The 25,944-nt window shown below is 34.2% G+C and overlaps 4 protein-coding genes across 5 annotated transcripts; 2 read left to right on the forward strand and 2 right to left on the reverse strand.

Annotated features, from left to right (window-relative positions):
* The first annotated feature begins 1,053 nt into the window (after window positions 1–1,053).
* On the forward strand, window positions 1,054–4,125 carry LOC131006002 (ubiquitin-conjugating enzyme E2 7). The gene is made up of 6 exons (XM_057933154.1): window positions 1,054–1,334; window positions 1,457–1,559; window positions 2,251–2,348; window positions 2,443–2,543; window positions 3,536–3,613; window positions 3,736–4,125. The coding sequence occupies exons 1-6, from the start codon at window positions 1,286–1,288 to the stop codon at window positions 3,811–3,813; spliced, it is 507 nt and encodes a 168-aa protein (XP_057789137.1). The 5' UTR covers window positions 1,054–1,285; the 3' UTR covers window positions 3,814–4,125.
* A 2,273-nt stretch (window positions 4,126–6,398) lies between these two features.
* Window positions 6,399–6,979, forward strand: LOC131006031 (uncharacterized). The gene has a single exon (XM_057933190.1). It carries the CDS (start codon window positions 6,498–6,500, stop codon window positions 6,810–6,812), a length of 315 nt encoding a protein of 104 aa, XP_057789173.1. The 5' UTR covers window positions 6,399–6,497; the 3' UTR covers window positions 6,813–6,979.
* A 3,547-nt stretch (window positions 6,980–10,526) lies between these two features.
* On the reverse strand, window positions 10,527–14,198 carry LOC131005886 (ankyrin repeat-containing protein ITN1). Of its 2 annotated transcripts, none has more exons than XM_057932997.1 (4): window positions 13,943–14,198; window positions 12,815–13,312; window positions 12,126–12,535; window positions 10,527–11,791 (listed from the first exon to the last, which is right to left on the reverse strand). In XM_057932997.1, the coding sequence occupies exons 1-4, from the start codon at window positions 13,962–13,964 to the stop codon at window positions 10,964–10,966; spliced, it is 1,758 nt and encodes a 585-aa protein (XP_057788980.1). In that variant the 5' UTR covers window positions 13,965–14,198; the 3' UTR covers window positions 10,527–10,963. The 2 variants fall into 2 exon arrangements, with proteins under 2 accessions (XP_057788980.1, XP_057788981.1); XM_057932998.1 differs by lacking the exon at window positions 13,943–14,198 and adding an exon at window positions 13,662–13,886.
* A 2,764-nt stretch (window positions 14,199–16,962) lies between these two features.
* Window positions 16,963–19,311, reverse strand: LOC131005883 (exocyst complex component EXO70H1-like). The gene has a single exon (XM_057932994.1). It carries the CDS (start codon window positions 19,014–19,016, stop codon window positions 17,133–17,135), a length of 1,884 nt encoding a protein of 627 aa, XP_057788977.1. The 5' UTR covers window positions 19,017–19,311; the 3' UTR covers window positions 16,963–17,132.
* Between the last annotated feature and the right edge of the window lie 6,633 nt (window positions 19,312–25,944).

The raw sequence follows: 25,944 nt of genomic DNA on the forward strand, positions 1-25,944 counted from the left end.
ACTTGTGTTATTTAATTTTCGAATATTTATCATTTTAACATGTCGGTATAAAAAAGTAAAAAAACTGAGAAAATGAACCATACAAAGCAACTGGATTTTTTATTTTATTTTTTTGAGTCAAAGCAACTGGATTGATTTGTGGGTCAAAATCACAATTTTTTTATTTGAATAAATCTGGATTAGGAGTCAATGTAATCAACTGGGTAAATAAAATAAAAGTAAAACACCATATTCTCGTATTTCGAGATACGTTACATGAAGCTAGATATACATGCTTGGTATTCATAAATAATATACGCATATATAATAATTTATAATCAATGATTGAATAAACAAATAATTTAAGATCTCTTGACAATGATCTCGAATTTGAGATATTTATCCTATATTAAAAAGTTAAGATTTTATTTTTACTTCTTTTTTTAAATATTAATATGCATATCAAATTAAAGATCATAGTTTTAATTCGAGACTAAAATATAAAAAAATATATATATTTGAATATCTATTTTTCAATTCTTTTTTATTTTTATTTTTAACTTTCTTTTGCCTTTTAATTATAATATCAATTTTTTTATTACTGTGAATTATTCTTTATCTTTTTATTTTTCAATATTCAACTAAAATATATTTAATTAAATTTAATTTTTTATTATATTTATAAATATGATAATTAAATTAATATTAATTTTATACAAATATAAAAACATTTCAAGATACAAATACTAATTTAAACTTAAATATTAATCACATCACATCACATTATCATTAAATTAAGGTTGAATTAACTATACAAGAGAGAGAAAATAGCCAATTAGTAAGACTTCAATAATTGATGGTCTAATTGAATAATACAAAAACGTATTTTTTCACTCGAAAGCCAATACATGCCCATCAATATTCGTCATATGATTTGGATAAGAAAAAATCTAATTAAAACTTAAAAAAAAAAAAATCGAATCGCAGCTGCGAGTCATATTATATTATTATTCATAAAACATTAAAAAAAATCTATCACACTTAACTAATAATAGAAAAATAAAATAAAAAATTAAACCCAATTGGCCGACGCGATTTTTACATATTTTGCGAAAAAAGGTAAAAGAGAGAGGAAAAAGCGCCGACTAATAATAGCACTTTAAACACCCGCTGCCTCGTGTGTATATATATATGTGTGTATACATAAATATACGTATTTATAATTTTTCTGCAGCCCTTCTCCCCCAATTTCCCTTCTTCCCCATTTCAATTTTCAATTTTTCTTTTTAATTTTTTCTAATTCTCGATGGCTTCACCCTCTCAAGCTAGCCTCCTCCTTCAGAAACAGCTGAAAGGTAATTCTTCCGATGATAATGATATTGCGTTCGCGATTTTCTGTCGGTGAATGGGTTTTATCTTTTTCTAGGGTTTGGGTTAAATCTTGTGGGTTTTAATGATCTATGCTTTTCACGCGCAGATCTGTGCAAAAACCCCGTGGACGGATTTTCCGCCGGATTATTGGACGAGACCAATCTGTTTGAATGGAGTGTTACGATTATTGGGCCTCCCGATACCCTGTAGTGAGTATCTCGCCTTGCTATATGTTGGCAACCTTGTGAAATTGTGTTTTAGTGATTGGATTAGGGTTAATTCGATTGCATCTTGTAGATTATAATTTGTTCTTTTGTTGTTTGTCTGGCTTGATTGATTACTTTTGTGGTTATCTTGTTGTGATTGCTGGCTCTGTCCTGAACTCGAATGATCTTCTATGTTGTTCGAGTGTTGGTTGCGTTGAAAATAGGGTTGTGTGGCATCATAAGCTCTGATTGTGGATTACATTATATAAATTCAGCACTTAGCATGAGCAGCTGGATATGGTCCAGTGGAGTTCAGTTAAACCATCTCGTGTTGTTATCTAAAACAAAATTCGTAGATTCTGATTACATGGCTTCAGGTTTATGGTAAATGTGGCCTGTGGGCGCGTCTCACTTGCCTATGGAAATACATAATCGCCAAATGTTCCAGATGATGAGTCTGTGAGATTAATTCTTAAACAACTATCTGTGAGAATGGTCTATTTTGGTTTAAGATACTATATCTATTAGTATAGTGAGAATTTCCTTCTGTTGCTTCCATTTAATTTGTGTTGCCGTGCGTTTTTAGTTTTACAATGCCTGACAGATGGAAACTTTTAACTTTGGTTTGAGTTTGATTCTTAACTTTTAACTTTGGTTTGAGTTTGATTCTTATGGTTTTAAAATCATGGTGCAGTGAGGGAGGTTTCTTCAATGCTATAATGAGCTTCCCATCAGATTACCCGAACAGTCCTCCAACAGTAAGATTTACCTCAGAAGTCTGGCATCCCAATGGTTTGTACTCATGCTAATATGTGATGCTTTGCTAGCTTGGTAGGTTCTGTTGCAACCTTTTCATTTCTTGATTTTGGAATAATGTGAGTTGCAGTTTACGCTGACGGAAAGGTTTGCATTTCCATTCTTCATCCTCCTGGCGATGATCCGAACGGCTATGAGCTTGCTAGTGAGCGATGGTCACCTGTCCACACGGTATGGTTCACCAATAAGCTTGATTTCTCATATTTTATGTCATAAGTAGTGATTTTGGTTTAAACATCTTGTCTGAAAAAACATTTGTGTTCACTGATGGTACTCTATTAAGTATTAATGCCTTAAACTTATAGATATCATTTCTCTCACTTTAGCCATAAACAAATGCAAAACTTGGGAAATTAGGTATCCAGTGAGTTTTTTCTGAAGTTTCTGTAACTGAGCTTCTAATAACTTGCTATTCTGGTATCATCCTTTTGGATTCAACTTGGTAAATGAATGGAATTGTTTTGGGCCTTTTGGCAGGCAGATATCTATGATTTTTTAGTTCTATCAGTATCATTAATAATATTTGAAAATTGATAGTAATCAGTTTGAAGAAGGGAATAATTGAAAGTATTGCTGTGGCTGTGATATTGCATCTTTAAAACCCTAACTTCTACCAATTTAGCTTCAAGTCATAATTTTGAATGCAATATATTGATTTTGAAGTATTCTGTTTATTTGTTTGATATGAGCTACTTTAATGTCCAAGGATAGTTAATGCCGAGCTGTTGTCATTATTGTGCAAGTTTCTAATGAAATCAATGGACTCACAACAATGGGTTTCAGCAGGCCAGTTCTGACCAATTAATTTGTTAATCCTTTAGCTTGTTGACTAGACCTTTTGAAGCATGTCTTGTGAATTTACAGATCAGAGCTGTCCTTTGGGAGTTCTGAAGCATGCCATCTGTAATTACTGGTTTGTCAATTAGTTGGATCTCAATGTAGGTTTTGTCCCTTCAAAGAGAACATTATGTTCACTTGGAATCTTAATGAGGTTCTGGAGTTATTTTCATGTCTGTATGTCTGCACGTGCAAGTGTCTAATGCTTTCTCGAATCTGTCATAAATTGCAATTGGTATAAAGTATTACCCTGTGTCACTACTATCTCTACTGTTCATGCAAATCCTATGTAAAACATAAATTTATCCTAGGGTTTTATTTTTCAGGTGGAGAGCATAGTTCTTAGCATCATATCAATGCTTTCAAGCCCTAATGACGAGTCTCCTGCTAACGTTGAAGCTGCTGTAAGTGAAGATGCATTAGATTTTGTTCATTTCTTAGTTATTCAATTTGATCTTAATCAGTTTGAAGGTGTCGTTTAGTTGATATTGTGTACCAATATCTGTCTTTGGGTTAATTACTGCAGAAGGAATGGAGAGAACGGAGGGATGATTTCAAGAAGAAAGTTAGTCGTTGCGTAAGACGATCTCAAGAAATGCTTTAAGCGAAAATCCCAAATGCTGCTTCATGCTACTTCCTGAAACAAAACAAAAAATTGAAAAAAATGGTGTCAACTGAAGAATGGGGATTCCTTTCTTTCACCGACTTGTGCAAACCATTCGATTTCATTACGACCATACGCTATCATCTCTTAATGGCTTTTTGTGTTTTGGCCTATTCGATTCAAGTTTGTTCAAGTAGAACCCATTCACAGTTGCACATGGAATTCTATGGGAAATGTTTTTGACTTCTGGCGGTCATCCAGTATTGGCTGGTCGTAAGACTCTGTAATTATCGACGGCTACTTTTCTCTGCATCCTTTTGGTTTGTTGCTGCATAGTGTGTAAATTGCATCATTCAACATTTTACGTTTTCTTTATTGTGTTGTGTTCTCTGCAAGACACTTAGGCTTTTCTAAGAGCATTGTTTTTCTCTGCATGAATTTTAGTTTCTTTGGCTTGGGACATTACTACCCTTAGGCCTTAGGGCAGCATGTGCTCGTTCCCGGAGAATTGGGCTGAGAATTTCTAGGGCTCTTGTGTGCTCGTCTTCGCTCACATGGTTGCCTGAGAATCCTCGTGGAAAAGTGGCTTGTCAAAGAATGAAAGAATCCTGCATTCTTTGAGGGGTGGATTTTGGTCTAATTCTATTTGATCATATATACAAATAGATTTGAGTTTTTTCGTTTTCAATTTTCAGTTGATTTATAAAGGCGTATGTTAAATTATTGTTTGGGTGTTGAGTAATGTAGGATTCATGATTGGTTATATAAGTTTTGAAAACAGTTACCTAGTAATTGAATTGAGAATTTTTAGTGGGAACAATGTACCTCTTCCGTTCCATCTCAATTGCCCTAGTTTTTTTCAGCACGGTTATTAAGGATTGTGAGATTGTGAGATTGTAAGATTGTAAAGTAAAGTAAATTAAAAGTATGTGGGCTCATATTTATTGTAGTGCAAATTTATGATTAAAAAAAGAAACAGGCCAAGTTGGGTGGAACAGTCCTAAAAGACTAGGTCAAGTGAAATGGGACGGAGGGAGTATAAGACATGATTTTCATTTTTGTATCGAATGTGCGGCTGCGAATGAGGGACATAAAACGGATGTCGGGGATCAAGAACGCGTTCTGGAGAACGCCGTAAAAACTCAGCGTGTTGCTAACTTTGTCGCTCAGGATCGATCAAAGGATATTGGGCAACAAGTCGAGAAATGTGGAAGTCCTCTTAAGCTTTCCGTCGAACAGGTGGGACGCAAGAGTACCAATGGTGATGAATTTTTTTACTTGAGGGAGTTGGGGAAGGGGAGTAGTGGGGGTTTGAACTCGGAACTTCACTGTTCACACAGAGAAGGTCGCACCAATGATGATGAACGATGATAGCATAAATGATAGAAGCATAAAAAAAATAAATCAGGTTAGAAATAAAACCAATGGTATGGTTTTACAAAGAAACCCGGTTTGGTCATTTGGAGCAGAAAACCGATGTACTGTTCATTTATTTCGGGTGACGTGTTCGAATCTGGATTAAAGTCCTCGCATAAAATTTTCCCTTTTATATATTCCCTCTCTCTCTCTCTCTAAATCACCTATATATTCACTCACCTATATCCAGCCATGAGATTGAACTAAACTACTAGCATGGGGCAAATTTACATATTCTAGATTAATTGCACCAAATGTAGTGGAACCCACCACTTACGAAATTAAAAATAAAAATAAAAAAGAAAATAAATAAATAATTAAGAAACGATACCAGACGGCTAGTTGGAGGAGGATTTAATTGCACCAAATTTGAAACATCGAGGACTTGATTGATTCAATGCCGAGTATAGGGTGTTAAACGTCATAGATGTGTCTATATCAGGGGTGTAATTGCTACTTAAACAACACTAGTACGCCCATCCGTGCAATGCACGGCGAAATCGAAATTAATTGATATTTTAAATAAATAAATATAAATATTAAATAGAATTAAAATATAAATAAATGTAAAATATGATTTTAAAATAAATTATCAATTACTCAATAAAATTTTGAATTTAAAAAAGTAATTTTCAATTATGTATAAAGTGTAATGATAATTATAATTGTTAAATAATTTTAAATAATTTAATAATAAAAATTAATATACACATTATTATTATAGAATATTCCACATAACATAAATAAAAAAGTTGTAAAATTTTAACAAAAATGAAGAAAATAAAATGTTTTAAAATTTTAATAACTTATTCGGTTAAATTCATTTTTGATGATTTTTATACCATATTAAAGATCTTGTTACGAATATAAACTTAAGATGCATATTGAATATTTCTTTATATATTAAATTTTACGATATTTAGAAAATAATTAAAATTATAAAAAATGGTGAAAAAATTGATGGGAGAAGAGATATAAAAAATAAAGGGAGAAAACTTCTCTTTTATATATTATATAGATTATACCGAATTACAATCATTTTAACATTAATAAAATGATTTCCCTCTCGTCCCACAAACACAACATACCCCCCCCCCCCCCCCCCCTCTCTCTCTCCTATACAATAAAAGAAAAGCATTTAAGGAATCCTCTCATCCCACAAACACAAAACATACAGATCCCTCCCTCCCTCCCTCCCTCCCTCCCTCTCTCTCTCTCTCTCTAAATCACCTATAAATTCACTCATATGCTGTACCTAAACTACTAGCATGGGCCAAATTTACATATTCCGAAGCGAGATGGGCTACAGAGAGTTGGAGAAGAGGCAGCTCTTCTTGAGAAGTTACCAGTTTTCAAGAAAGCAGAGCGTCTCTCACAGAATCAAGACATCCTTCTTCAGAGTGAAAAAGGCCATTTCTCTTCGCTTCAAATCCGCCACCAAGCTCAGGAAGACTCTCTGGTTCAAGCTCAGAAATGGGCTCTTCTTCACCACTAGGAGAAGAAGGTCTTTTCTTCGCCTCCATAGCTATAACTACAACTATTGCCTCTCGCGCCAATCTTCTTGTTTCTCAGGATTCAAGTAATTATTTACTTGTTCAATTATCACATGCTACTTTTATTTCATTCATATCTGTTAAGGATGTTTAGTTTCTCAGATATATATGTATGGTTGTAAAGATTAACATGTTCCCATGTTTTTTTTTCTTTTTTTGGGTATTGGATGGTAAATACTTGAATTTTTTTCGTTTTTTTGATTTTGCACCTCAACTTTAACGTCTGTCTATAAATACTTGAACTTTGTATTCTTTCTGATTTTGTACCTGATGAATGTTTACCCTCAAATCGTTGCTGACATGGTATCGGAATTAGGAGTGAAGTTTGAAGTGTATAATGATGCAAATAAGTTTGTTTGTCGATGTGAGATGTAGAACATGTAATTATGAGGTTTGGGATGTTAATCCGACTGTCATGTCAGCAACGATTTCAGGGTAAAAATTCGTTAGTTGTAAAATCAGAAAGAATACTAAATTTAAATATTTATAAATAAATCTTAAAATTGAAGTGCAAAGTCAGAAATAGGAAAATTTCGAGTATTTACGAATCAATACTTTTGTTTTTGGTTGGGGGAATGAGGAAAATGTAACTTGGGAAATTGAGTAGGGTGAAAATGGGCCTAGAAAATATGTTAGTTTTTTATTATTGTTGGGGAAGAAATGGGGAAGTTTTTATTTATTGCTTGGAGGCTGTAATAATTAATTTTGTGGTTCAGTCATAAGCATTAATTTAAGTGGTTATTACCGTTGGTTGAATTCACATTGTGAATAATGAATGAATGATGTAATGAATTATTTTCCATGAAGTAGATATCAATGGCTGCCAACAAATAAATTGATGGAGAGCAAAAGCGTGTAATAATAATGACAATTTATGGAACATGGTAACAATCTATTTTATCAAATTGGATAGTTTTGACTTTTGAAATAATATAATTTGAAGATATAACAGTAAAAAAAAAAAGTTTCATTAAATATCTTTAGATCGTACAATTCCTTCCGTTGTACTCAAGATCTTAATTATTTATAAGTTTGACCATATGAAACATTATAATACTCCCTCTGTTTTTTATTAAGTGTCCACAGCCGTCAAAATACACATACCAATAAAATAAAATATTTATATTTATAATCTTAGTAATTATCATAATAAATGCATATATACAACTAATTATTATATTCATACAAGTATTAAATAAAGATAAAATAGGAAAAATATCATAAATATATTATCAAATTTTAAAATGTGACACTTATTAAAAAAAATTAAAAAATTATTTAAATGGGACACTTATAAAAAACGAAGTGAATATTATTTTAATATTCATACACAGAATGCATTAAAGTTTTTTTGAAAAAAGTCATTTTTGGGTGAGAAGAAAAGTAGGGGGAGGAACATAGGGATTCATGCCTAATTTCATCTTTGCATAGGTTTTCGCAAAAAGTCCAACCTGAAAAATGTGAAATTCAAGTAAAGGAATGCGTGCTCTAAAAGTAGTTGGAAACGTGAGTCAATTAATTTTTTATTTCACACCAAGCCATTGAATTAATTAATTAGAGTGGCGGCCACATTTTCCCACGAGAAATTCTGTGTATTCAACTGCTCTATCTTTTCTAAATATTATTCCTATTGTCTTAGTTAAGTATGACTCTCTACCTTTGTGTGCACGGGAATGTAAATGAGTCGAGTCGAGTCGAGCTGAATACCAACAAACTTGAACTTAGCTCGTTTAAATATTCGAATGTTCGAGCTTGATTTGAACTTTTATTTTGCTGTTCGAGCTCGACTTGTGATCCACTTATCGTGCTTGAGCTCGATTCGCGTGATGATAATGTCGAATTCGAATTTAATCTTGAGCTCGGCTGGTTAGATGTTCGCATACGTGATTTTCGAGCTCGAATTCGTTAAAAATTTGGAGAAAACTTCTTAAGTAATATGTTACTCGAGCTCAAGTTCGTCTCGTTTAAAAGTTTGTGAACATGCTCTTAAACATGTTCGCGAGTAATTGAATTTGAACATGTTCGCGAGCTTAGCGAGCCGAGTGCTGTCAGGCTTGAGCTCGAAATCAAGCTCCACATCGGCTCGTTTATTATTGAATTGAGCTTCGAACAAGTTTTTCTCTAACAGAATCTCAAATAGTTTGCGAATAGCTCTGTTCATTTACAGTTCTATGATTGTGAACATTTATTAAGAAGAAAAATAATTAAATAATAAAAGTGATAAAAAATAATTGAACCCATATCTTTTTATGAGAACGAAGGGAGCATAATATAATCGATCGTAATCTAATTAAATTGAAAAGATTTGATTTATTTCCTAATAACCGTTGGACTTTATAGCGAGGGATTAACTGGTATTAATCCTATATTGCATTACATTTGCATTGATTACAGAATAATAGTATAAATTAAATCAATCCTAAACCCTAAACCCTGTACTTAAATTATGGCCAACTTCTACCTAAAATTATTATACAAAAATGTGGTGTTAATTTAATTTTATTTTTTCAAAATTATATGTACTTTACAAGAATAAATACATAATCATTTTTCACATTTACACTGTAGATTCGCCTAGATCTAAAAATTCCGGATGATTATGACCAAATTTTCTGTTTTTGTTACATTGATAAATATCAAATTTTGTATATACATAATCAGGGTTATATTCCATGGAGAAATAAATGTTTTTGTGAAATTTAGAATCGTTGAATAGATCAATAATTTTGATGAATAAACATTTTTGTTTGAGGTTCGAATCTTGAAATGACGAGATTTTCAACATTAAAATTATTGACTCATTCGTCAAAATTATTGATCTATGCAACATTTCGCAATTTGCAAAATATATATAGAAAAGAATAAATTCATAATAAATATGGAACTTATAATTTAACAGGGAGTATTAGTTATGTAAATTATTATCTTTAAGCATTTTATGTTCCTTATTACAAGTCATCTGCATTGCTTCTCAAAAATCTCAATCATAACAAATATTGTCTATTTTGTTGACTTCTAGCTTGCATCATTATCATGATTTACAAAGATAAAGAGGAGCCAAGTGACGTTTAAGGTTTACTTTTGCTTAAAGATATGTTTTTGTACTCAATTTTATTTAATAAAAATAAGAAAAACTTATACTTTCATTTACTCTGATTCTTTATTAAACATGAGCTCAATAAATATCTCTCTAAGGAAAAGTACCAGATAAATAGTACTCCCCCGTCCCGACTTTTAGTATCCAACTTTCTTTTTTTGGTCATCCCACATTTTAGTATCAATTTCTATTTTTAGTAAAAGTAGATGAGACTCTTGCTCCAGTTTAATTATTTTAACACTCACATAAAAGGTAGGAACCTTATTCCACTCACAACACACTCAACCACTTTATTAAAATGGGTTAAGTATCAAATTGCCCCCTATCGATGACGTCCCTATGGCTTTTAGCCCCCTAAAATCAGGGGGAGAGTTGCCTCCGTCGAAAGGCTGGGAGTAAATTGGTGCCAAAAAGCCACGTTAAGGTAATGCGCAGCTCTCCCCCCTGACTTTAGGGGGCTAAAAGTCATAGGGACGCTATCGATAGGGGGCAATCTGATACTTAACCCTATTAAAATTCGTGATACTCTCAAATGGATATTAAAAGTTGGGACGAATGGAGTATTATTTGGTTTAATTTTCAGGCCTGCATATCACCATCATCATCTTATAAGAAAAGCAACTAAAAAGCAACAACAACAACAAAAAGGCTCAAGAATTACAATCTGGGCTTGTTAAGAGGCAATTTTGATACATTAGATTGAATTCATCTGCCCAAAAGCAGTAACAGAATTATATATCTAATCAGTTTCAGACATGTGAGATAGCAATTTCAGTAACCCGTCTTAAAAATTCCTGGTGTCTGATCTACAGAATCTCCACCAGTCATGCAATCGGCAAAGAAATCGCGCTTCCACGACGTTTCTTTGCTTCTACGAAGCCCTCTAACGAACCGACGAGACTACATACATAGCACCATCAGCAACTAAGAAAAGTTAAACATACCTTATGTCCAGAAATTTAGGGATGATTGCAGTTGTAGTGGAAAGCCACAAGATGTTCAAGAACACGACGCGATTCCTGCAGTCGTGTTCTTGAACTCCGTCGTTTGAAGTGATTCCTGTGCTGCAAGCGAATTCGACGCCTCAGAGTGCATAAATCCTGTCAATGTCAGAATTAGAGAACTCAGAGTGATGCCATGAGTTTGAGCCGCTCCGAGCGTGTTTCTCCCTCTTCCTCATCGACCTCATCCTCTTCGACCTCACCACGTAGTAAGTCATGGTCCCGAGAACCCCGGCCATTATGACCCCTCCGACACACGTGACTAGTATCGCAGCCCACTGATGCTTACGCCCGACCACGATGTAAGAGGAAGCCATGAACGCCACGGAGGTGCAGACGGAGGCCAACCACATCAGTTTGTTGATGACCTCCACCACGCGTCTCTCGGCTTTCGTCTCCCCTCTAACCAGCGTAATCTGAACTACGACAACGGCTAGGGACGTGAAGAGGGCGATCGCGTTGAAGATGAAGAATATTTTGAAGGAGACGCTACTGACTACCACAGCCATTCCGTGGTTGTCGTCTCCGCCGGGCACGGTGAAGATGGCCGCGAAGGCGACGGTTGCGAAGAGGACGGCGACGACGGTCACCGAGTTGGTGGCGTTGTTGATGCCTTCTCGGTGGAGTTTCCTCAGCTCTTTGGCGATGCCGTGGACGTTCTTGTTCGTTCTCTTTGTCTGTTCGAGCTGGATGTGGACGTCGTTTTTGATTTGAGTCACGGTTTTCCGCAGCTCGTCTCTTGGTTGATTCAATTCATTAGCTCTAACGGCACCATAATGACAAAGGCACTCCTTAATCTCCGATGACTCTTCGGATAGCGGAAGCTCCTCCGCAATGTCAAGAGATGTCTTTCCGTCTCGGTTGAGTGCGTTCACGTTTGTGTCGGGCAGGCGTAATAACAAATTAACAATCTGCAAGTGACAAAATATCACCAAAACTTAAAGTCTTTCAGAAGTTGTCTTGACGACTATAACGTGCGAAAAAAAATTTAAGGTCTGAATGATCGAAGAACTGGTAATTATAGCATTGGCATCACCGGCTCGTAAAAGATCTAAAAACTACTTCAAAATAGAAACAATTAGAAAAGAAACGGAAAAACAGAACGAACACCATTTAACTAGCAAGCAACAAACATCTTCAAGCCCTAAAGATGGACTAATGGTGAAATTTCACGATTTTCATCTTCGAGCAGGAATATATTGTATTCAAATTGATGTCAGCATAATATATTGTGAAAGGTAATACCTTTGCTCGCTTTTTCCTCGTTGCTATGTGTAAAGCAGTGTTACCAAACTTGTCTGGAAGCATAACTATAGCTGCATCAGCATCTAGGAGGTGTTTAACAACCTCCACGTTAACCCCTTTGACGGCCATATGCAGTGCCGTCTGCCCCTTCTTGTCCGGCCTCCTAGCTAACTGTGGATCTTTGTCAAGCAACGCCTTGACAATGTCCGCATGCCCTTGCCTAGCAGCCAAGTGCAACGCATTCTTTCCATTTGATCTAGCAATTTCTAGCAAGCTGCAGTCCTTCGACAGGAGTTCATCGACTACAGCACCATGGCCTCTAGTAGCCGCAGTTATAAGAGGAGTTGCATTTGACGGACCAATTGTTTTACTCAGCCCCGGGTCATGATCCAACAGCACTTGCACAATTGCTACAAAATTGAACCAACATTTGTGTCAGGCACAGCACCATATACATGTATATAAATTGTGGATAAATGAAAAATCTGTTAGCCGTCTTCCAAAAACTGTTTCATTCACATGTACATAGCATTCTTTATGAGCTTAAACAATTATCCAAGAATCATATGTAGCTTCGGCACTTAACATAATTAGAGGTAATCGAATGCGAGTAATCAAATTTAACATTGACTATAAAAAAGATGGGTTCTTGATGAGATAGAATAATTGATCCAAAATTAGATAATCACCATGGTGTCCTTGACTTGCAGCTATATGCAGAGGATCGAACAATGACCTATTCTTCTTCGCGAGTGTGTCCTTGTTTGCATATTTGATCAGCTCTTTAACCACATCAAGATGCCCTTTCTCCGCTGCAGTAAACAACGCCGTCTCTCCCAACTCGTTGCCCTCGCTCACGAGTGATGCCCTGATCTCCGCAACCTCCTGGTCAAATTCCGAACCACTCAAACTCCCCACCATTTGAGAATTAATATCTTCAAGTATTTGCTTCACAGCTGCAAGATCGCCCCTTTGAGCTGCCAAATGCAGCTCCGTATCATTGTGGCGGCCGGTCACCTGCTTCACGTACTTCTTTCTCCCAGCTTGGTCGATCCGCTTCCCTGAATTCGATAGAACAAGAGCCGGGGCTGTAGACGAGGATGGCGATGGCGCAGGCGATGGCTCCGCCAACGGATTGTGGCTTTGCTTAGGGCTAACCAACTCCTTCTCTAAATCTCCATCAGCAGCTGCAAAGATCCAGTTTACTCATTAGAACACTATCAATTATATTCTCCCACATATCACAAAAAATTCACAAATTCTTATACATCTCAGTATTCAGCACAACAATTTATTGGGGGAAAAAAAAAAAACTTTTCCAACCCCTCTAAAACAAGAGTAATCATCCAAAAACCAAAATTAAGCATATCAATTACATATTTTCCGAATTTTCCTTATTTACAACTTCCCCCAAATTCAAGCTCGGAAAATGGAACCCCCACCACACACACACACACACACACACACACACACAATCCCTTAAAACAGATACAGTGATACACTGCAAAATTCAAGCAATTACGCGTTTCCACACACCTGCAGTTGAGTAGCAGAAAGAAACCCTCAATTTTCCCCCAAATGTTCAAGCTTGAAGCCAAATAAATCACCGATATAATCAGTGATTAATTATCATATCTTTTGATCAAATTTAAGTTCCTAAACAACTTCACCCCGTTGCCACGAGATTGAATTAACAAATCTTGATGCAAGTTGCAAGCATAGAATGGTTTCTTCAAGAAGATACAGAGAAATAACCAAATTCAAGATGGGGAAAAGCAAAAGCAAAAGCAAAAGCAAAAACAGTGGCAGCAGCAAACCGTCTTTGACGTGCGAAGACATGATCGTTGTAAGTCAAGCCAGAGATGACCGAGAGGCTGAGAAATTTGTGAGGAAATTTAGTGAAGGTTGCAAATTTGGAAGAGTAAAGTGGGTGATGAGGAAGAAAGGTGGAAAAGGTGGGAGCTAAACGACAGTAGTCAGGAAAGTGTTGGGAAGCCGCTCCCAATGAGAGAGAGAGAGAGAGAGTGTGTGTGTGTGTGTGTGTTTTCTTATTTTTTATAGCCATTTGTTGTTCAATTTTATTTTATTTTATTTTTATTACATGGAATGTTATGTTTGGATTTGTTGGGTTGTCCGATTTATGAAATTGGGATCAAAATCAATAATTGACATTTAATTTGATAAAAAAAAATAATTACCATTTGCAAAGATACAATTATTTATTGATAGTTAATTTTAAAAAATAAATCACCATTTGCAAAAATACAATATATATACTTGATACATGTCAATCAATAGAAGGGTGTTGTATGAATATTAAGATTAAAATGTATTGAATGTGCTTATTTTGCTATAAATTAAAAAAAAATGATGTTATAGTTGTACCTTGTAACAATTTATAATATAAAGTATGTCGAAAATTAGAATAGGATCAAAGTTCATCAATTTAATAGTCGTTGGTATATTGCTATAAGATTTAATCTTATGATTTTTTGTAACAAGAATATCCACTCCAATAATTTTGATATCTAAAACAATAAATATTGATGTATTTACTTTTCCATTTTTGTAAAGGTATTATTCTACTTCCTCCGTCCTTATGAAAAGTATCGATCTATACGTAAATGACATATATTTTAATAAAGTAGTTGAATGTGTTGTGAGTGGAGTAAAAGTCCCATTTTATTGTGCGTGGAAAATTTATCAAAAATAAATTTGATATATATTTTATGAAGACGAACAAAAATAGTAAATTAGTACATTTTATGAAGACAGAGAGAATATTATTTATAGTTTATTGAGTTCGATTTGATGAGTATAACTTCTTTTTCTTTTTTCTTTTTTTCTAATGGGGGTGTAAAGTTGGTTTTCTCGACATGGAGAAAAATATTACTAATATCCTTAGCCATCAAAGTATAATATATTTTTAAAAACTCAATATTATTTTTGGATTATTCTGGGGGATGGGTGACCTGGGTGGTCAATGGGTTGACCCATTTTTGTATTTTTTATATTTATTTTTGGTTAGACATCCAAAATTAAATATTGATATAACAATTGGTAAAAATGGGAGTTAGGTAAAACCACAACGTGTTACTTGTTCATGAAATAATGTAAGGAAAGATCAAGGAATAGTGAAATCATACAAGTTGATAAAGTAGTTTTTTTAGGAGATAGGTTCATAAAGTAATTTTATTAAAAGTTGAAAGCAACGTAAAGCTTTTTTGTTGACCCTGGTCGAATAGTAGTTTCTTCAAAATCTCAAACGATATTATTAGTTAATATCATGAACTAGTATTAATTTTTATTTTTATTTTGTTATCTTAATATAATCAATTATGCAACTCTCACGCAGGCGGGACTTCAACGCCGCACAACGATGAAAAACTATACTGCACATAGGCGAGAATACAACATCACCTCAAGGTGGAAAAACATTATTACATGCGGGCGGAATTGAATCCAACATCTCTCACCAAAAAAAGTCTTTGGATGCCTCAGTTTTGGCACTAGTGCAAGGCCTCATTGGCATGAACTAGGATTAATTAACTCATATTTTTCCCTCTACAAACAATCAAAATTCCCTTTACATGTTTTCACCATTTTTTTACACCGACAAATTTTAACATAAACTACTTCTTGTTTGAGTGTGTTGGTCCAATGACGGAGCGTTTAATATCTAAGATCAAAGATTTTGAGTTCGCATTCATTCTTTAAATTTATATATATATATATAAAGAATATAATATGTTTTCTTGCATAGATGTAACAGGCATTGGAAATATGAGTGTTTTCAACATTTAAGAAAGTAGGCCCATAGCCCAAGACATATTGGGTGGTATGTGGACCAGCCCATTTTGTATGAGCAGAGGTCAAAATTAGACAACTAGATTTGCTGGAAACGATGTTGAAATATTACATAGTATCACTAATCATAACTTCTACTAGTCCTAGGAATTAATAGCAATCCAATAATGTTGTCTCATGTCATCATTAAAATGTAGGTTAGTTACTCTTGGAAAAAAATTAATTTCATAATAATTAACGCATGATTAAATAGTGTGCTTATACCTACTAACCAATATGCAATATTTAAGAAATTATTATATTTTGGCTGATTAATTATTTTAGTGGATTAAGGTCCAAAATATGATCACCTTTTTTGTTTAGTCGTTTTTTTCTTTTTTGAGCGAATTGTTTAGTCTTTTCTGTTATTTTTTACTTTTTTTTTTTCTGCCAACTTCTAAACTATTTCTTCCGTCCCTCAAATATCTTTCTAAGAGAGGTGACATAAGTTTTAACAAAAAATAATTATATATTTGATAAATGAAGAACAAGTTTCATAAAAAATAAAGATTGCAAAAGTAATTTTTAATAAAATTATTTTCAGAAATATGTTAAGAACGTGTTTTGGAGACAGACCAAAATGGAAATAAAAGAAAATACATAAAGAACGGGGGATACAACAAGTCAACAAGTAAGAGCACAAATTATTTATCTTGATCATCTGAAAATTTAATTTAATACATTTTTTAAACAATAACATATTTTACAATAAAAATTAACTTAATTGATAAGATGTATTTCCACTTAGATCAGTCAATTAGAGGTTCAATTTTTATTATAAACTCTCAAAAGGATAACACAATTACCAAATAATAGTCCATTAGGAACCACACAATGTGATGCTCTATGCTTATGCATTTGCATCAATCATATACTCCCTCCGTTCCAGTGCGTATTCTTTTTTAGGCTGTCTCATCGAAAATGGTGCATTTATTTTTTTGGTAATAATTTTACACTATAAACAATGTGACCTCACACACATTTACACACCTTTACACTATAATCTTATTCACCTTAAATTTCGTGCCCAAAAGAAGTGCACCACTTTCGGTGGAACGGAGAGAATAGTTATTTTGTGTATATTTTTTTTTTCATATATAAGTAAATACATGAAAATTCCTTTCATCAAAGAACATGAAAAAATCGAGCTGCCTGACTGGATCAAAAACACCTCGCTAACTTGTTTTGCGACGACGGCAATGGCGACGCCGGCGGCGACGACTCCTCCGAGATCTCAACAGTCGTGTGGAACAAATCCGACAGATAATTCCCCAAATTGTCCGGCGAAAACCTCACCAGAACCTCCAGATTCCGTTCCTCGCTCAGAATCGCAGCGTAGCAGCTCTCGTAGAACCGCCGGTACGCCGGCACCACCTTCCGCGCGATCGACACCTTGATCTCGTCGCGCAGCTTCGGATCCGGCACGGTCCACGCGCTCTGCTTCCTGCACGCCGCCTGGAAGGCGGCGGTGAATCTCCTGAAATGCTCCTTGATCGCGGCGGGGGAGGACTCCGCCTCCGGCGCCGCCGGCAGAGCCGCCATCACCTTCGCCCAGGCGACCGACTCGTAGTTCGCGGCGTAGAGCTTCACCTTCTTCTGCAGATTCGACAGCCAGTCCTCGCCGAGGAGGAATCGCAGGGCGGTGGCGCCGACTCTGTCGACGACGAATTGGAGGTTGTTGGCGAGGAAGAGGTAGGATAATCCTACGTCTTTGTAGATCTCGGCTTTGCTGTCGAGTTTGCAGAGGAGGACGAGGATGATCCAGGCGAGTCGGCTCGCTACTCCGGCATTGGGGCTAGGGCTCGCGCTGTCGAAATAGGATTCAGGAAAAGGCGAGCGACCACCGTCGGCGACGCCGTCCTCGGCCAGAATTTCCGAGAGCGTTCCGGCGCTCTCCGCTAGCAAAACGACGTAGTCCATCACTTTGTAGGTCAGCGGATGGATCCCGCCGGCGGGGAGAGGCGCTTTGGACGGGTGATTTTTCTGAATCGACGAGACGAAATCGGCGAGAGTCGCTTGAGCCGACTCGCTGAGCTTCTGGATTGAGGCGAGCGCCTGCGATTTGATCGGCGAGAGCGATTCGTACGCGAAAATCGACTCGATTTCCGGCCAGAGATCGGAGACGGTCTCGAACAGATTCATGAGGAGGAAAATCTTCTCCGGCGATCGCTTGCTCTTCGCGACGAGCTCGGGGAATCGGAGCAGATTCATCGCCGCCTCCGTCGTCGTATGCGCGATACACGTTTGATTCATCGTCTCCGAGACAGCAAAAACACGATCACACAGCAATTTCTCGCCGCGGAAGATCGATTTAACCGCGATCTTCGCCGCCTGAATCCACTTCTCCACATCGCGCTGCAGAGATTTATGATCCAATCGCATAATCCGAGATTGATCGTAGCTTCTGATACCGAGGCGATAAATCTCCTCATCAACGATCGATTTCCGCGTGACTCTGTAGATCTTCCCACACTCTTTGCTATATCCAGAGCTGATCATGCTCTCAGCGATCATCTTCAAATCCGCCATAGCAGCTTCCCCATCCTCATTCTCCTCCTCCTCCGAGTTGCTGAACGACAGCGACCGCCGCGAGCGGCGGGAGGAGCCGTCGGAGACCGATTCAGGGCTCAAGCAATCCCTATTTGCCGAGAGAATGTAGTAGAACTCCTTCTCGAGGCGCAGCATGGCGGCTTTCATGAGATTGTTGGCCGCCGCGAGCTGAGCGGAGTAGGAGCGCTGGGCGATGAGGAAATGCATCGCCCTGCGCAGCTCCTCCACCCGCGCGATGAACTCCTCGGCTTCGCCTCGGTCTTCGTGGAAGATGGAGGTGAATTTGCCGGTGGTGGTGGCGGTGGTGGGGTTCCATTTGGCCATGAGGAGCCTCGCGTTTGCGACGGTCTCCTCCATGATCGAGTCGGAGAAAGTGTGCTGAGGTCTAGTGATAGAGTGGTTAATGTTTGAGCGGTCGGGGATTTTGGAGAGGGTGAGGAGAGCGGCCATTGCTTTGTGGGGTGAAATTTGAGTTGCGATTTCATGGATCGCCATTGCTTGAAGCGATGAAGGATTTGGAGATGGGATTTGGTGAAGATTTGAGATGTTTTAGTAGAGAGTGATTGAGTTTAGTGGGTTAATATAGCAGTTAAAGAGGAGAAGTTTCTATATTTGGTGGAGTTGACATTTGACTGACTGGAGCTGGATGCTGGAATTCTCCAACCTCATGGGGTAATGTAAGTCGTAGTTTTTGTATTTTTCCAAAAAATAAATAAAAAGAAAATAATTAAAATTTAATTAAACCATAGTAATAAGGAAGTAGAAAAAAATGTCCAAGAAGGATTGTTTATCCAATGCACTCCACTGACTAACTCATCTAGCATTTTTTTTCCGATAATTATCCAATTAATTATTCCCGGAAGTTTCTTCGACAAATTCTTAAAATTATCCTCCTTCAATTCACGAAAAAACAAAAATCTTATTTATTCTTTTTTCTATTTTTGACGGAAAATAGTACTATTCTTTTTCCCTCTGTCCCGCAAAGTTTGAGCAGTATTCTTTTTCGAATTATCCTACGAAGCTTCAACACTTTTCTTATAGTATAACATTTTTTTCCTTTATTCATATTTTCACTTTTTCACCGATCACATAAAATACTAACTCCTTAAAATTCGTGCCGAAAATAAATTGCTCAAGTCTTGCGGGACGGAAAGAGTATCATAGATTTAACTATTAATTATATTTATATTTTATTTTTAATTAGTAATGTATCTTTATTTTTATTTTTTTTTGTACTAACAATTAATCATACAAATTATACTTTTATTTTACTTACAATAATTTTAACAAATATTACTAAAACACGCATTCACTTTTAAACAAGATTATTTTTCATGAATAAAAGAAGTATATTGTTCAAAATTATGATTAAAAAAATAAAATATCAAAAACTGCCATAACGTTGAGTCAGCGGTCGTTGAATGACTGACTAAGGGTTTATGGAATTTTCTGGAATCCATCTAAAATCTACTCCCTCCGTCCCGCGAGTCTTGACACGTTTGGGTTCGACACGAGAATTAAGGAGTTGTAGATTAGTGTTTTAAGTGTGTAATTAATAAAGTATAAAATTGATAAAGTAGGAGAGAGAATGTAATAAAAGTGATAAAGTAGGAGAGATGATATAATAAAGGTGATAAAGTAGGAGAGAGAAGGTAATAATTATTACCAAAAAAGAAAACGTGTCAAGATTCGTGGGACGGCCCAAAAAGGAAAACGTGTCAAGATTCGTGGGACGGAGGGAGTACTATTTTGATTTTCTCAATTTCAAGGAAACCACATCATATTCTGCCACGACATTTGCATATATGGAGAAATAAGACTGCTCGAAAGCTACGTTTAATTAAGGTTAATTATATAAAAATTACATAACTTTCAAAAAATTCTTATTTTAAACAATAATTTTAAATGAAATTACTCAGTATTATTTAATTACTTAATTAAATCTAAGTGTACATCAATTTGGAATTAGTATCATTACTATACGTTATATTAAAAGTACTTTATTTCGTTTTTAGTTATAAATATTCAAATATTCATTGGAAATAAATATATTGTGAACAACCCCTTATAAATATATATACATAAAAACAATACCATATTAAATAATTTTCCACTAAAATACAGTTATTTATTTCTTCGTCAATAATACCCGCGTGTCTAGCTTGTATATTCATCGTATACTAAAACATTATAACTATAATTTATACGATAAGCATCTTTGACATTATTTCATGCACACATGCTTAGTATTTACTTAATGTTTTTTGTTCAAAGTCTTTCTTTTATCCAATCGATGTTGATATGATTTATCTAATTTTTTTTAATATATACATCAATGTACATATCAACAGGGCTAGTGGGGGCATTGGCCTCATTAGAATTTACAAAAAATTAATGGTGTGTCAATGAGGTCTTGCTCTACTGACAAAGTTGAGGCATTCAAAAACTTTTTTTAATGAAAGGTATTGGGTTAAATCTCGCCAGCGTGTGGTGATGTTTTCCCACTATAATTAATTCAATTTCATTAGTAAAAACTTTGGGTCCGTTACTTCATATGTGATATCGTTTCCACATTGTGGACGACGCGAGTTTTAAGAAAAGTGGTGGATAGTAGTGAATATGTAGTGAGTAGTGTTTGGGACTCACTATTGTTGTGAGTGAAAGTTTGTGGACCCTACTTCTATAAATGAAAGTGGAAACGATATCGCGAACGGATCGAAATGACAAATGTGGAAACAATATCGCGGACGGAGGGAGTACAAAATAGAAGAGTAGTATTGTTTTATTAAAGGTCAATATAATTTTTTAGATCAAAGTTTCTCCATTTTTTTGGAAATAGATCACACCTTCAAATTTTAATATTGACATAATAACACCCAATATTTTAATTTTATTTTCAAATCTAAATTGAGCTCAATTTTCCACAATTGGATGGTGACGTGGAATTTATCATCTAAACTACGTCGTTATTTATATTTATTAAATTTACAATTATTTATATAATAATTTAATTAATATTTAATTTTTTATACATAAAAAATAAAATAAAAAAACATTTTTCGTGAATTGTACAAATATAAATGGTAGTTAATAATACGAAGACTCTCGATGACATTGTATAGTTATATAGCTACAGTATCTTTGACAAGCCAACCTTTCTTATATACGTATTGATAGTATTTATTTTCTATGTTTTGGTTCTATATAATTCTATTTATTATTCTTTTCATATTGACGAAAAAGAGGGGTAACAAACGACAAATAAAAGTCATAGATTATATGTTTTTAATATATTAATTATAACATATATTTATATTATTTTGTTACACCTATCAGATCGTGCATGGCTTTGAGTCTATGACGTCAAAAAAATAAAATAAAAATCATAATCAACTTGATTTTATCTTTGATGAATCAACACACGTACAAGGGGTTGTAATCAAATCTAATCTGACTTAAATATAGTCATTCTCAAATTTGGTTTATTATTGAATTTGAAGTTTTGAACCTTATAAGCTATATACCCAATATTTCAATTTCAACTCTCGCGATCTTAATCGAATTCAAATAATTTTTTTGAATTTAGATTTATATTTAAAATATTAATTATTTTTATAACAAATAGAATTAATTAGAGACCTACGACAATTATTATTAATTATTAATTATAGTATATAAATTGAAATCGTACTTATTAATAATTTTATATTTTCTAACTAAACCACTTAACGAGCTCATCCACGGCGTATCAAGCCGAACCAAGCCGAACACTAATATATTCAAGTTTGATTTATTCAATTGATGAGCTTCAATATACAAGCTTGAACGAGCTTTCGTCGAAATTGAGCTTGAAATAGCTCACGAGTAATTTGGTTTGTTTACAACCCAACACGTATATTAAAAAAAAAATTTAAATAAGCAACAATTTCTTTATAATCCTGTTTAAACAAAACGCTATCATTATCATATGAAGCCATATCCTTAACTATATTTTATATATATTATAGGGTCACATTCTACAGAAACAGAGCTTATACAAGAACACCAGAAACATCGAACATACATTGAACATGGCAGTAAATATTGTTGAACATACAAATAATTTAGTGAACTTTTGATGGCTGAGGGATTCGAACCCTGTTCATGTTCAACACAATTCCGCGTTGAACGTTGAACGAACGAACGCTGACAGTTAGATTAAACAAGATCAACGGCTAAGATTAAGGCTCTATACTCCGCCTATATTTGCATTTCTATTGAACTCATATATATATTTTTTCATATATCAAGGGCCTATAAATTTGTTTGTACACTTGACTAAAAAAAAAATTGTTTGTACTCGGAGCATTAAATTTGATTTGAATATCCATAATTTTCAACTAGATATACTATACCTATTAGTGGCCCGGTGTCTATACATTTGTGATTTTGAAATATGATTCATTACTTATCACATACTATATATTTGACTTCAAAAACTGCTGACTATATAAATGAGAGGTTGAGCGAGTTTAATAAAATAGAAGGATACTTGTAGATATCGAGTGATTTGATTCGTGAAGAGAAATTCATTACTTATCAAATATTATTATTATTATTATTATTATTATTATTATTATTATTATTATTATTATTATTATTATTATTATTATTATTATTATTATTTATCTTGAAGTCTCTGATAAAATTTTGCTTTTCATATGGCAAGAAGACATTATTTTGATAACCAAACTCGTTTTATGTATTTCTTATATATTGATATTACCTCAAAAGAAAGAGAGATTATTTTAATCGAGATCAATATGAACCGACGAAGCACATCTCAATTGATCGTATCATTTTAAGATAATTTAAATTTTGATGTAGCAACTTTAAGAAACTAAGAAGTGTTAGATTTTTCTCATATATATATTACTATTTTGTCATATTAATGTAGTTTGTTAGTAGTTGTTATCACTATGTATTGAAAATTATTAATTAGTTGCAGGATATTTCAAAGACTGGGACAAATTTATGTTTCTCTTATCTAAGTTGAATCAGAAAATAAGGGGTTAAAATTATTGGACATCAAGCGGTGCGAACACCTGTCTACGAACAGTGAAGTCTAGGGTTCAAACCCCACCGCTCCCCCTCCTCTAAAGTAAAAAAAAAAAAAAAAATCATTGAAAATAACACATGCTTATCATATATACTTCATGAATTTTCTTTAGTACACTTATCCTTCTATCCTAGAAAGCGAAAATTTTAATTTTTTGAGGGATAGAAAAGATAAAATAAAAAATTATTTTTAAATACGAACCATAAATTCATAGTTCGTATTTTAAAATGGTTGTACGATGCAAACGTACGTATAGTGCATACCGATCACATACTTTAATAGGATACTTATAAATATTTTATTAGAATGTTCTAATATAATACTCACAAGTGTCATATTAGAGTATGTGAGTGGTCCGTACCGTGAGAACATCACGCATGAGAGACAATTGATTTGGATATCAGTATGTGTGTGCTGACTTGACAATGAAATAGTTAATACCTAAAATCAAATATCTCAGTTTCGAATTCACCGTAATTACTGTATTTAATTGTTATTTTTCTAAAAATATTAAAAAAATACTAACGATCACAAACCGATCACATTGGAAGCCAAGAAGTATCAAGGGATCGGGCCAGACCGGCCCAAACTCTATTGGGCCTTTAAAATAATGGTTCAACCAAACCCAAATATAGATTTTAGTGTATTTTCTTGAGTTGGGCCGAACCGGACCGAGCTCATTTTCCTCTTCTACAATAAATTTATCTCTTGATTGAGAATTATAGCTCAAAAAATATTGTGTTGTCTAATTTGATATCAAGTAAAATCAATTTTAACTTGAGATTGAGTGATATTCATATACTATTTAATAGGTGATGAATAGTCTCAAATCTGCGTAGTCGAACACTAGCTAGATCGCCTAAAAATCTCAATATTGGGCCGTTCGAAACTAACTTTATATTAGAAATTTAGAATCTTAATTTTCTCCTATTGTGATTTTAGCCCACTATAAATTAATAATTTTGATAAACTAAAAATCCCAATATTGGGCCGTTCAAATCCAACTTTATATTAGAATCTTTTTTCTCCAATTGTGATTTTAGCCCACTGTAAATTAATAATTTTGATAAACTAAAAATCCCAATATTGGGCCGTTCAAATCCAACTTTATATTAGAATCTTTTTTCTCCAATTGTGATTTTAGCCCACTGTAAATTAATAATTTTGATAAACTAAAAATCCCAATATTGGGCCGTTCAAATCCAACTTTATATTAGAATCTTTTTTCTCCAATTGTGATTTTAGCCCACTGTAAATTAATAATTTTGATAAACTAAAAATCCCAATATTGGGCCGTTCAAATCCAACTTTATATTAGAATCTTTTTTCTCCAATTGTGATTTTAGCCCACTGTAAATTAATAATTTTGATAAACTAAAAATCCCAATATTGGGCCGTTCAAATCCAACTTTATATTAGAATCTTTTTTCTCCAATTGTGATTTTAGCCCACTGTAAATTAATAATTTTGATAAACTAAAAATCCCAATATTGGGCCGTTCAAATCCAACTTTATATTAGAATCTTATTTTTCTCCTATTGTGATTTTAACCCACTATAAATTAATAATTTTGATAAACTAAAAATCCCAATATTGGGCCGTTCAAATCCAACTTTATATTAGAATCTTTTTTCTCCAATTGTGATTTTAGCCCACTGTAAATTAATAATTTTGATAAACTAAAAATCCCAATATTGGGCCGTTCAAATCCAACTTTATATTAGAATCTTAATTTTCTCCTATTGTGATTTTAGCCCACTATAAATTAATAATTTTGATAAACTAAAAATCCCAATATTGGGCCGTTCAAATCCAACTTTATATTAGAATCTTTTTTTCTCCAATTGTGATTTTAGCCCACTGTAAATTAATAATTTTGATAAACTAAAAATCCCAATATTGGGCCGTTCAAATCCAACTTTATATTAGAATCTTAATTTTCTCCTATTGTGATTTTAGCCCACTATAAATTAATAATTTTGATAAACTAAAAATCCCAATATTGGGCCGTTCAAATCCAACTTTATATTAGAATCTTTTTTCTCCAATTGTGATTTTAGCCCACTGTAAATTAATAATTTTGATAAACTAAAAATCCCAATATTGGGCCGTTCAAATCCAACTTTATATTAGAATCTTATTTTTCTCCTATTGTGATTTTAGCCCACTATAAATTAATAATTTTGATAAACTAAAAATCCCAATATTGGGCCGTTCAAATCCAACTTTATATTAGAATCTTTTTTCTCCAATTGTGATTTTAGCCCATTGTAAATTAATAATTTTGATAAATTAATAAAACAATAAAATTTAAAATGTCTTTAT

This window comes from Salvia miltiorrhiza, chromosome 1 (assembly GCF_028751815.1).
Source record: "Salvia miltiorrhiza cultivar Shanhuang (shh) chromosome 1, IMPLAD_Smil_shh, whole genome shotgun sequence".
Lineage (NCBI taxonomy): Eukaryota > Viridiplantae > Streptophyta > Magnoliopsida > Lamiales > Lamiaceae > Salvia > Salvia miltiorrhiza.